At 37.3% G+C, this 13,235-nt stretch overlaps 1 protein-coding gene across 1 annotated transcript in view; it reads right to left on the bottom strand.

Annotated features, from left to right (window-relative positions):
- The window catches only part of Acadvl (Acyl-CoA dehydrogenase very long chain), a 72,532-nt gene that overhangs the window by 33,193 nt on the left and 26,104 nt on the right, over positions 1 to 13,235 (bottom strand). The window contains exons 4-5 of the mRNA XM_081756614.1: positions 12,941 to 13,159; positions 4,591 to 4,715 (exon numbers count right to left, since the gene is read on the bottom strand). Coding sequence (XP_081612740.1) covers positions 4,591 to 4,715; positions 12,941 to 13,159 — 344 coding nt within the window. The remainder of the gene's footprint in view (positions 1 to 4,590; positions 4,716 to 12,940; positions 13,160 to 13,235) is intronic.

The following is a 13,235-nucleotide window of genomic DNA, read 5'->3' as shown; positions in this document are numbered from 1 at the left end:
AATTTGGAGCCAAGCGATCGACTTTTATTGATTATTCACAGATCTTTTTAGTATATCAATTGTTTTCGTGAACGAATACGACATGCAAATAGTTGAATTTGGCATTTCAGCAGAAACTACAATGGCTTTGAAAAACTGTGTTCGTAGATCCAAACAAAAGGGGCTCTGCCCTATTTCTAATACTGAAAATTCTGTTTTCCATTGTTTCCAATGAGAATTCACGCGCAAAATGCGTTTCGAAGGTTAAGTCTATAAGTATATCGTCTTTCGCCGTTTATTATTCCTCAATGGTATGTCCGATAGGGACATGCAACCCCTTATGGTATTTAACACGCGTTCTGTAATCACCATGTCAAATTTAATGAAGAACAGTTCATACACTTCGAAGGAGTGAATGAAATGAAATTTTGAGTTTTACGTCCCATGGTTATGCCGGTTAGGCTAAAGGAGACGGTGATAATGAGTAATGAATGAAATGGTGGAATGAAGAAAGTGGGAGGAAACGGGAGAACCCCGAGAAAACCCACGCACACGGTGTTTGTCCACCACAAAGTTCACTTGGCGGGAGCAGGGTTTGAACCCGAGACCCCTAGCACCAGAGGTGAACGCTCTACCACTGAGCCACCGCGGCCCCCCACTTCGAAGGAGTATCCGTACAAACGAACGCGTAAGTCGAGAGAAAAGAGGCTTTGCTTTGAAAGATTCTGTTCGCAAAACAAACAAAACGAAAACGACTTCGAATATTTCTAATGCTGAAAATTTTATTTTCCATTGTTTGCCATGATGATTCGCGCCAAATGCTTTTCCAACGTTAAGACGATGAGCATCCCGTTTTTCGGTTATTATTTCTGAATGGTATGTCCTATAGAGACATGCGACACCTTACGACACTCAGCGCGTCCTCTCCAATCACCATGTGAAATTTGGTTAACAACAATTCAAGTGCCTCAGAGGAGTATCCCGACAATCAAAGCTTAAGTAGAGTAAAGAAGGAATTCGCTCCAACTATAAAACAGAAAATCCTCACTGCTTCATTCTGTGCGTCACGCCACTGTCTAGTAGTAAACAATTACCCCAATAGGTGTTGCTATCTACGCTGCTTGGCGCCAATATATATATCGCACATTTACAATTATTGTGACAATCAAACTGCAACTTAAACTGTATTGTTTCGATTTAATTCTTTCAAAATGGATAGTGATGAAGTCGAACATGTTTTTCTGTTTACTGTTAAGTTGAGGGCTCTTATCTTGAGATTTGAACATTAATATTCATGTGACCGCAAGTTAGGTTGGTGGGCACACTAAAAATCCCGTACATTTTTATCAGACTTTCATACTAGAAGCACAAGATCATAAGATAATTTCTTGCTCTCCATACCCAGTCACAATTCTGATTCATATTCAAAATCCTTCACAGTAAGTACTACACGCCTCTGGAACAGTTTGCCTCAATTAATACACAACAAATAATTATTTCTCCACAGTTGCCAAATTAAAAAACCTGTAAATTCCCTTCTCTTAAGTAAAGATAAGGATACTGGTGGCTGATGAGTCATCTTCGTTTTACGAGATTATTAATAACCCACATATGAACACACAATCAATAGGTAACCTATGTTAATTTCTACAGCTTACATATTCATACTTCCAGTACCGCTATATGCAATATGCAATTTAGGTTTCTCCATGTTGTTTTGTTTCCTCTATTGTATATTATTTTCAATTTTTGTTTTTGAAGTGTTTAACTATTTTTTTTACTTAAGTAGTAATTCTTTTTTATGTGGTTCAATACTTTTCTTTTGTAATTGTTAATATTTTCTATATATTGGTGCTTTTTTTTCTGAATGTATGCACGTGGTTAAGTGCTCGGAGAAGGCTGCAGAGCCTTAACTTCGCCACGTAAAAGAAGTCATAAATAAATAAATAATAGAAAAAAAGAAGTGAAATGTACACAATAAGAGCTATTAACAGGGTGTCCACAGAAAACTGATTCCTAATTTCCCTGACGGAAAAAAATAGAAATACTAACATTTCATTTTGTATTAAAAGTTTGAAAGATCTTTTTCGGTATAGAAAGTGACTACAGTTTAACGTGTGATCCGTTCTCCAATATGAAATTTAACCTAACTCTCACACTAAATGGGGAATGCTAACGCTTAGAAAGTAGGGAATTCATATATGACACGTTTATCTACAATTTAACGTAAGATTCAAGATTCATGAGCTCTCATCCCAAATAAAATTAAATTAAATTAAAGAAAATGGAAGATTAATTAAATAAGTGATTATGACAACTGGAATCTGAGAAACCCCCCCCCCCAAAAAAAAATAAAACTACAATGTTGTCCACTACAAACTCATATGGCTTGATATTAAATCAGAGACCCTTTCGCACCAGCAGTGAGTACTGTATCACTAAGCTACCATTTTCCAGGTGTACTTGGAATTAAAAAAAAATCAACGTCCTGAATTATGCCTAAGAGGGACTATATGGCGCGACGCCAAGTTAACTAAAACATTTAGAAAATATGCGACAGAAATCCTTAGTGACATTTGTAAATTTCGACTTATGATGTGTACCTGTGACTATTGAGCTATCGCTAAGGTTCTATCGTTACCGCCAAAGATGCTATTCTCTGTTTGTACCGGTTCAATGGTTCATAATGGTTCAATGGTTACTAATAGTTCAATGATTCAGTGGTTTATAATGGTCTTCAATAATGGTTCATAATAGTTCAATGATTCAGTGGTTCATAATGGTCTTCAATAGTGGCTCAATAGTTCATAATGCTTTAATGGTTCATAATGGTTCAATACTTCACAAGTTCATAATAGCTCAATGTTCACAACGGTTCAATCGTTCTTAATAGTTCAATGATTCAATAGCTCATAATGGTCTTCAATAGTGGTTCAATAGTCCATAATGATTCAATGGTTCATAATGGTTCAATGCTCATAATAGTTCAATGATTCAATGATTCATAATGGTTCAATGATTCATTGGTTTATAACGGTTCGACGTTCATAATACTTCAATCATTCAATGGTTCATAATGGTTCAATTGTTCAACTAACCGCTAAAAAACTGACGCTTTGTTTTCTGTTTCGTGTGATTTTGATTTAAATTTTCATTCCTCAATATCTGCATTTCTATCAATTCTTCTTAATAATAATAAGCTGTTAGATATACACCTTTGGATACGAGGAACCGGCGATCTGCGTATATTCGATAAGTATATACCTCTTTAGGATTAACAAAACGTAGAACCCTACGCTCCATATGCATAAAAGTATGTATAAAGAGTGCAATAAAGGAGGGTACCTTGTTTGACTCTTAATACTGTTTGCAAAACCTATTATACGAGACATCTATCAAAATGTCTTTGTGAAACACTGTCATAACCATATTTTGGTTAGGTCTTCACCTCACAATTTTAATGTGTGATTAGAAAACTATGCGAGGGCTATCCAGAAAGTAGCAGACGTTTTGAAATAAATAAATAAAAAAGAAAATAGAAAGAAAGAAAGAAAAAAGAAAAAGAAAAAAGAAACAAAAAAGAAAAAGAAAAGGAAAGAAAAAAGAAAGAAAAAGGAAAAAAGAAAGAAAAAGCAAAAGAAAAACAAGAAAAAGAAAGAAAAAAAGAAAAAGAAAAAGCAAGAAAAAGAAAGAAAGAAAAAAGAAAAAGAAACAGAATGAACAAACCAAACTGTATTATATACATTTGAAAGGTACACTCTTAAGCTATTTTTCTACATAATCGCTATGCAAATTTAAGCAATTATCATACAGTGGCACAAGTTTCTCAATACAGCTGCGGTAGAAGTCTGCCGACTGCGATTGCAACCACTGGCTTACATCGGCATGAATTTTGATATCAGTATCAAAGCGTTGTGTAACGAGCATGTCTTCATCGCTGGGAAGAGGCAGTAATCGTGAAACGACAAATTGCATGAACTTTGTCGTCGATTTGCCTTACCAGTTCATCCGGCACAAGGCTAAGCTTACCACTGCGGTCCTCACCGTGAACATTGGAAAGGCCATTTATACAATCAATTCACCATTGCCTCACTAGGCCTGTTCGTTATTCCATGTCCGTACAATTCACACAATTGGCGATGGATTTCAATTGTTTTTTTTTTTTTTTTTTTTTCAACAGAAACCTAACCACAGAACTCACCTCACAAGAGGCGGTATTTTCTATTGCAGCGCACATTGTAACACGTCCCAGAAAGCATAGTAAGAGGGTCACAGTCATCACGCTACCACAGCTGGATGCATACTGAGTGTGACAACATTCTGACGCCCAGATGAAGATTCTAGACCCGCCCACTACCGCGATAGACCGAAACATCTGGTACTTTGTAGACAGCCCTCGTAAATTTTATTCGTACTAGGAATCGAACCCGCACCTTAAGCACCAAAGGCGACAACGCTAACCACCTAACAGCTCCAAACAAATATCCCTTTACAACTACGTCAAGCAAGTTTCAACGGTCAAAGCTTTTTATAAGGTTACATTAAATGAAAGATTACATTTCATAAGGCAGTATTTTACAGAATGCACATGATGTTCTTTTCCCCACTTACTTAATAGAACCAGCATCACTGCCACTTGATGGCTCGGTTAAACAGAAGGCAGCAAAATGTTCACCCGTTGCCACGCGAGGGAGGTATTTTTTCTTCTGTTCTTCAGTCCCAAACAACAGAATGCCCTACACAAAACGAAACAAAAAGAAAAATTAACAAGTAGACAACAAAACAAAACGTTACACACGCTATACTGAAAACATGAACTAACGTTAAAAAACTAGCAGGACGAATTTTGGTTTTGAAAGTCGTAATATTTTCTCAAGTAATATTGAAACCAGAGCTCTGCAGAGGTGTGAAAGTGAAATTAAATCTGTCAGTTTAATATCCCATGATTATGCCCTTTTCGTCACGGAAAACGATGATTAAATGGTGGAATGAGAGTGTGGGAGGAAACAGGAGTACCCCGAGAGAACCCAGAGACACGATGTTGTCCACCATGGCTGCGGATCGAACCAGGGACCGCACACACCCCAGGTAAGCACTCTACCACTGAACCACCGTGGCCCCCCGAAACCAGAAGTCGTAATAGATTTCTAGTACTCCTGGTGTTAGTAGAGAGATTAGAGTGGAGATGGAATATATATTTGGGACGCTTAATTGATGTCAAAAAACAGTTTCTCGCTATCTATTACGGTTTTTACTCTACAAGGAAGAATGATAAAACTGGAAGAAGTTAATTTCTGTCACAAAGATGGTACATTCATGTCCACAATTATTGTCGCATGTCTATAAATATGTTGTTGTAGGAATATACTTTGATAACGAATTCGCTCGGTATTTCTTATAATGTTAGTATGCGTATAATCGGCAAAGTCGTATATGTGGTAAATTTCATGTCAAAAGAGCAGTAAATAAGAACAATAAAACGAAAATAAAAACTTTCTTGTCCATCTAGCAACATTTTAGTTTACTCATTCTAATTTTCGTATTTATATTTCTTTTCATATGAAATTTTACCACAAATATACATTTCCCGATTATACACATAGTATCAGTATTAAAAGTACTCTGCAGAATCATTATCAAATTATATTCTTACAAGAAGACAGTTATAGATATACGACAATCATTTTGGACATGAGTGTACATATTTTAGGAACTAAAAAGAGAAATCCCTTCTCGCCACCTATTACAATCCTTTCTCTATCGTGATGAACATTAAAACAGGACAGCTTGGTTTCTACGACTCCCCCATGGATGGAAATTAAAATGAAATGAAATCTTTAAGTTTTACGTCCCACGATTATGCCGGTTAAGCTAAAGGAGACGGTGATGATGAGAGATGAGTGAAATGAAGAAAGTGGGAGGAAACGGGAGAACCCCGAGAAAACCCACGAGCACGGTGTTTGTTCACCACAAAGTCCACACGGCGCGAGGTGGGACCGAACCAGGGACCCCCAACACCGGAGGTGAACTCTCTACCACTGAGCCACCGCAGCCCGCACCCCATAGATGGATCACCTCTATCAACGAATTACTCGACTCCTAACTTTGAAAGCCTCTACATCCTGGCCAAAAGCGAGGGTGAACCAGCAACTAGTTTTTGAGATTATTTTCTCTCCCAAATGGACGAACAGAGTTACAGACAAATAAGGTGAATATGTAAAGGACACATCAATCGCAGCAATCAGGGTTTGAAAAATACAGATTTAAGAAAAGCCCAACCCACCTGGGCCCATATGGGTTTTTACGGGTATTTTCCAGTTTAACTGGATATTTTCGAAATATTCCAATGTCTTTCGAGTAAAAGTGTCAAAACGTGATTTATATTTCAAGTTTGTCATTGTCGCAACTAGCAATAATTTTCTATTCACTGCTGTTTGAAAAAATGGTTGCTATTCTGAAATTTTACAGTGGGTCACGAAGAAAATCTATACAGGAAATTTAGAATGTCTTGTGCTTCTACTCTAAAAATAAGAACAACATTAAAGTCCGAAAATTGCACCCTGTAGCGTGAATACCCACTATTTAAAAAAAAAAAATGGATACGATTTGGATTGCCGCCAAAATATATAGTTAATTACTCTGAAAATTTATAGTCTACTCTGAAAATTTAAACTCAAAAGACCGAAAATTGCTCTTTGTAGCGTGGAAACCATCTATTTTTTTTAAAGGCCGCCATTTTGAAATTTTACGTTGATATCCGCCAAAATCTACACAAGAAATACCCTGAAAATCTGAACTTAAAAGACCGAAAAACTTATCCTTTAATGTGTGGTACAGGCAGACAAACGAACAAATGTAGACCGAAACATCCCAAGTGCCTCAGTGATGTTCGCCAAATACGAATACCAAATATATTAATTTAAAACAGAGATATAATCTGTGTTTTATAAAATATATGTTTCAAAATGTCTTATACACTGATCAGCCAGAACATTATGACCACCTATCTAATAGTCGGTATGTGCACGTTTGGCACGGATAACACCAGTGTCGTGTCTTGGCGTGTAAGCAATGAGGTCTTAGTAGGTCGCTGAAGAGAGTTGGCATCACATCTGCACACAATTCACCTAATTCTCGTAAATTCCGGAGGAGGGAGGGGGGGGGGACGATGTGCTCTGACGGCTTGTTCAATCACATCCCAGGAGTGTTCGACAGGCTTCCGGCAAGTTGGGGGCCAGCAAATCAACTGAAACTCGCCACTATGTTCCTCGAACCATTTCATCACACCTTGTGACATGGCGCATTATCTTGCTGAAAAATGTATAATTGAGCTGCAGCCAAACATGGTCGTCATAAAGGTGTATACGTGGTCTGTAAGCAGTGTACGATACGCCTCGGCCGTCATGGTGCCTGCACGAGCTTCACTGGACCAATGGATGCCCAAGTGAATGTTACCCAGAGGTTAATTGAGCCGCCGCCATCTTGTCTCAGTCCCGTAGTACACGCATCAAGGAGCTGTTCCCCTGGAAGACGACGGCTTCGCAACCTCCCATCGACATGATGAAGAAGGTATCGGGATTCATAAGACCATGGCAACGCTCTGCCACTGCGCCAAGATCCAGTGGCGATGGTCACGTGCTCATTTGAGTCGTAGCTGCCGATGTCGTCGTGTTAACATTGGCACATGGATGAGTCGTCCGTTGCGAAGGACCATTGATAGGAGTGTTCGGTGTACTGCGTGTTCACACACACTTGTACTCTCCCCGGCATTAAAGTCGGATGTTAGTTCCGTCACACTTCGTCGCCTGTCCTGTGTTACCAGTCTGCCCAGCCTACGACGTCCGACATCTGTCGTAGTTTCATCTTGGTTTTGCTACTTGTTGAAGACACTCCACCACAGCACTCCTCGAACACCCGACAAGTGGTGCGATTTCAGAAATGCTCGTGACGAGCATCCGGGCCATTACAATCTGCCCTCGGTCAAACTCAGATAGATCGCGCGCCTTCCCCATCCTACACACGGTCAGCACGTTCACTGATAATACATGCACAGTACGTGATGCTGCTATCGCCTGGACGGATTTATATCGATAGTAAGTAGGTGCTCATAATGTTCTGACTCATTAGAGTATAAAATAAATATTTTCCAACGTAAAATAAACGGTTTTATTGTTGAAGTTCATTTCCGATACTTTGTGCGTTCAATTACGGGAATTTCCCGAGCACTTGTTGCAAGACGGTTCTTTCTTAAAAATTAATTTAAAACAATTAACACAAATTTAATTCATATTTTATAAAGTAAATGTTTCAAATATCTTAAATTAAATTAAATATCTTCCAGCGTAAAATAAATAGTTTTATTGTTGAAGTATTAACTTCCCGAATTACGGGAATTTCCCGAGCACTTCTTTCACGGTGAATTTCTCCCGAAAATGCAGCTTTCTTTACTGTACACCGAAACTTCCATTAGTACAGAAGTTTGAATTCAGCATTTGAAATAGTAAGCGTTACGTAGTCTTCGGAACTCCGAGCATTAAGCTACTTAAATTTGACAAGAATGTTTACGCTATTGCTGGTGTTGATTCTACATAATGCTTATTTGAAGACTAGCAACAAATGACTGAACTAAACTGTTGCTGTTGGAAAACCAAATTTTACTGAAGTATACTCGTGTTACCACAAAAGATAAGAAATAATACTATTAGTTTTACTACTGTATTTACATATTTACTGGTAGTACCGGCACTTATGGCCTTAAACCAGTTTGAGAGCACACTATTCACGGAAAGTATTTTCTAAAATATAAAATTAAATATTTTACTTCAAATAGGCTATAAGCATAATCCATACATAAATTCATTCATTAATTATCTCAAGCTAAATTTTTCTTTGTTCATTCAGTGCATTCAGAACTTTATAAAGGTCTTACGTTGAATGTTGTATACCTTAACGTAAAAGCATCTAATTCGTCGAAGAAAAACCCAAAATATGATAAAAATCACTTTCAATGTGATCATCTTAGTTGTACCAATAATATACTAACAAAAAGCTCAAAAACCCAGGTGGGTTTTAAAGTTGGCTTTTTCAATCCCGTAGCATAGCAGTACTTATTTGGAACATGTGTACTTAGAGCATCAGTCATCGTTGTTGTTCAGTTAACATTGCTTGTCATTCAATTAAGTGGGAAAAACACAACAGCACTTAGATGGTATGTGTGTACTTGAAGCATGATGATCATCTATTCCTGGGTGTGCAATATAAGGTAAGTAAGAGCAATTAGTACGGCTGCTGGTTCTTTTAAGGTGAGTGTAAAGGTTCGAGTATCACCAACAGATGGTAGCATGTGTCCCTATATATAGAGACACCCTCAAAGAAATTTCATCTTAACATTTACAAACAACATCTATCACGGAGCAATATTAAGATCAGACGAAACGTAGGTGCGTTCAAAGTAAAGTTTCCCTAACAAAAGCAAAATATATCACACGGCAATACAAAAGGGCACATATTAGATTTGGAAGCACGGACAAAATTAAATTTTCTAACCTAACCGATATAAAAGAAAACATGGTATATTATGGGACATACATTCAAAATTAAATCTCACCTTTTTTTTTTTTAACCTACAACAAATATTTCACAAAACACCGTTATGGGACATAATTTAGCAATGTGTTTAAAGTAATCCTACCTAACATAAACATTCAAAAATCTTAGAGTACATTAATATTGAGAGGTGCGTTCAAAGTAAAGGTTCACCATAATATCTACATACAAATTTTCAAGTTCACGTATCAAACACATAAAAATTTACTAACTCAATCACATATGCTTATGGCATGCAGTATGAGTGGATAAACATGATGAGTATGGAGACGCGTAACGCCTTCTGACTTAGCTACCCATATTAATCCTGAAGAACTCCATTTGAGAAATAACTATACTGTTTATAATTGGACAAGAGAACAAGGAATGGATATTACCCGTTCAGTAGAAGTTCCCACAGAAGAGCCCACAGGTTAGGCTAGGTTTTCAAACCTGTTTGTTTAAAAATGTCGAAACTGATGTCCTCGGATTACCAGCTCTGCGTCCTACGGTTGTAGGGCGCCGTTCTGCAAACCGACGAAATTAACTTCAACAACTATATCTCCCACTCCATTACTTTATATGACTAGTAATGGCGGAGATAATACTCGATGGCCTCTAGCCGAAAAAGGTTATTGCTAAATTTTTACTTCAGTCAGACTCCTCAATATCTCTTTTCTTCCAAATAATAATTCAGGTTGTCCCAATTAATATTTTAGACTAGGTTAAATTCCAAATTAGCACTTTTGGTTACAAAATTTCTAACTTTAGAAGAGCTGACCTAGGCCATCGTCTTGGTACACTGAAATCTATCGATTCACTACGTCATTTCACTCGCGTCACCAGACCTTAATAAACGCGGTTTTAATATTACATAGTCGACTACGAACTAAAACAAATTTATATCCCTTATATTATCTTACAAGAACCTAGCCACATAAACAGTCGTTTTATCTATTGCTTGACATTTTCTAATTATTGGAAATGACCACATAACAAAAATTTTAAACTCACCTAATCACTTCTTGTAATTGTTTATCTGTTACTATTGTAACAAATGCCTCCAATTTTTACGCTATCGCCATATTGGAAATTCAGCTTCACGTATAGCGATTCAAATGCCCTCTTGCGGTCATAGCCAAAATGATCGCTAAACACAGCAGTAATGAATTGTAAACAAACCGTAGCAGCCTCATCACACGCAGTATATTAGGTAAAATTTTAAGTAAAAAATTTATTATTATTTAGTATTATTTATGCTAGTTATTCTAAGAATACTGTACAGACTGTAAAGAAACTGTTACATGATTTGAAATAAGTCGGTAATACTGAGTTTAAAGAAAATGGTCGAATTTTCGGATTAAATTTCCGGATGTGTTTGCGTGTGTATCTCATATCAAGATTGAGTACATTTATTCTTCTGTGCCATTTCTTTTACTAACAATAAGAACGAATTAACATTAAAGCTAATATAAACCTACACATAACAAAACTGGACACAGCAATACTATACAGGAACCAACTTCAACCGGTAAACATTACAATACGGGAGCCAACTTGAACAGAATGTAAACAACCGGTAATCGGGCTGTTACACCCAAGAGTTGAAAGTTTAAATTTTGCGGAAGACAAATTGAATAAATAATCCATGCATTATATCTGAATCACTTCCAAAACGTTTAACGCCCAGAAAATCTTAGGGAAAAGATGGAAATCGCTAGAAGCAAGATCTGAACTACAGGATGGATGATCAAAAATCAAGAACTGCTTGAATGCAGTGAAAACCTGGCTTAATAAACTAGAGGAACAGAGTATAACATGGGAATTCTGAACCTTGTGAACAGATACGACGAATGTTTAAATGAACGTGGTGATCATGTAGAAAAGTGAAGGAAGCTTCAGGTATATAACAATTGTTTTTTCCAATAAATATTGTTCTTATCTAAACGGTGTTTATTTTCTGGATGACCCTCGTGTGAACTACTCAAATCTATTTTTTCTACGGGCAAAATCAGGGTTGGCTGGTTTAAACCAAAAAACGAAAAATGTCCGCAAAAGTGTAAGTGTTCGTAAAATCTTGATGAACACACATTTGTGGGTTATAACGTATGTCCATATGTAATTCTGTATAATGGTTTCACTTGTGCAACTGTTTATCTTCTTGTCCTTCTGAAATGACTCTTGACAATTATATTAACAAGTATGTAAAGATTAGTACAACGTATTTTTATCAGGAGTCCTTCGTGAGTGAGTTGACAGACGTATCGCACTTGTGGCCAATTAGTCCCGGTTTCGTGTTCAAACGGAGGATAATTTCTTTCGAAAGGCGAACAACGGTTTGGATTTCGCTTTAAGCTTATGGGTTCCCTTGCAGCATAACCCGGTTGTTGCATACAGACTAACTAACTAACTAACTCTATGGCCTATGGAACCCGGAGGTTGAATGCCGCGTTCACCAAAGCTCTCCACTGACTTCTATCCTTAGCTAATTGCATCCAGTTTCCACTTTTTATTCCAATCTCTGCGAGATCCATCTTAATATTGTCCTCCCATCTGCGCCTAGGTCTTCCTAATGGTCGTTTTCCGATTGGTCTCCCAGTCAAGACTTTGAAAGCGTTTCTACTTTCTTTCATCCTAGCTACATGACCCGCCCACCTAAGCCTCCTAGACTTGACGACCCTAACAATGTTGGGTAAACCATATAAATTATGTAGTTCTTCGTTATGAAGTTTCCGCCATTCCCCATTCCGGTTCCTCTTGGGTCCGAATATTTGTCTCAGGATCCTGTTCTCAAATACTTTCAGTCTATGTTCTTCCCTCAGAGTAAGTGACCATGTTTCGCAACCATACAGAACAGGCATGATTATCGTTTTGTATATTTCAAGCTTCAAATTCCTTGACAGAATTCGCGATGACAAGAGATTTTGAACCGAGTAGTAATACGAATTCCCTGCTTTTAGTCGACATTTAATTTCCTCTGTTAATATTGATCCTAGATATTTGAAACTATCCACTTTACCAAAAGTATTAGTTGCATACAGACACCAAGGCGAAACAAACTTATTTCTATCCATATGTGATATAAATACATAAAGCAAATTATTTAAACAAAAAAATAAAAAAAACAGGTTTAAACCAAAAAACGTTTTTTTTTTTTTTTTTGTTTCTTTTTTCAATAAAAGCCATGGTTTTTGCCAACCCTGGACAAAGTAACTCCTTGACAGAACGCTCACCCCTAACGTTAGTAATAGTAGGTTCAATTCCATGCCAGTTAAAATATTAAAAGAAGAAAACACTTCCTTAAAGAATGTGACACGAAGTCACCAAAAATTTAAATCTACAAACTGAGTAAACTACTGATTGCAGGTTTACTGACCTTGAAACCGATTGACTGATGCGCTCCCAATGTAATGGCCACACCAAGATCATGAGCACCAATGATTTCCACTAGTCTTGCATACTGAGTATTAGACAGTCCAATTCCATTGTATTCAACAGGCACTTGAAGACCAAACGCACCCAGTTCTTTCAGCCCTTGCAGTGACTCGTCATCCACTTTCTCCATTGCATCGTTCTTCGCTGGATCATTTTTCTCCTAAAATAAAAGAATGGTGTATTGTTAACATTTTCAGGCTCCATATAGTTTACTCACACTCGCACAACTTAAAACT

The sequence above is a fragment of the Thermobia domestica genome, chromosome 4 (assembly GCF_964235325.1).
Source record: "Thermobia domestica chromosome 4, izTheDome1.hap1.1, whole genome shotgun sequence".
NCBI lineage: Eukaryota > Metazoa > Arthropoda > Insecta > Zygentoma > Lepismatidae > Thermobia > Thermobia domestica.
This window is presented reverse-complemented; position numbering and strand designations above follow the sequence as displayed.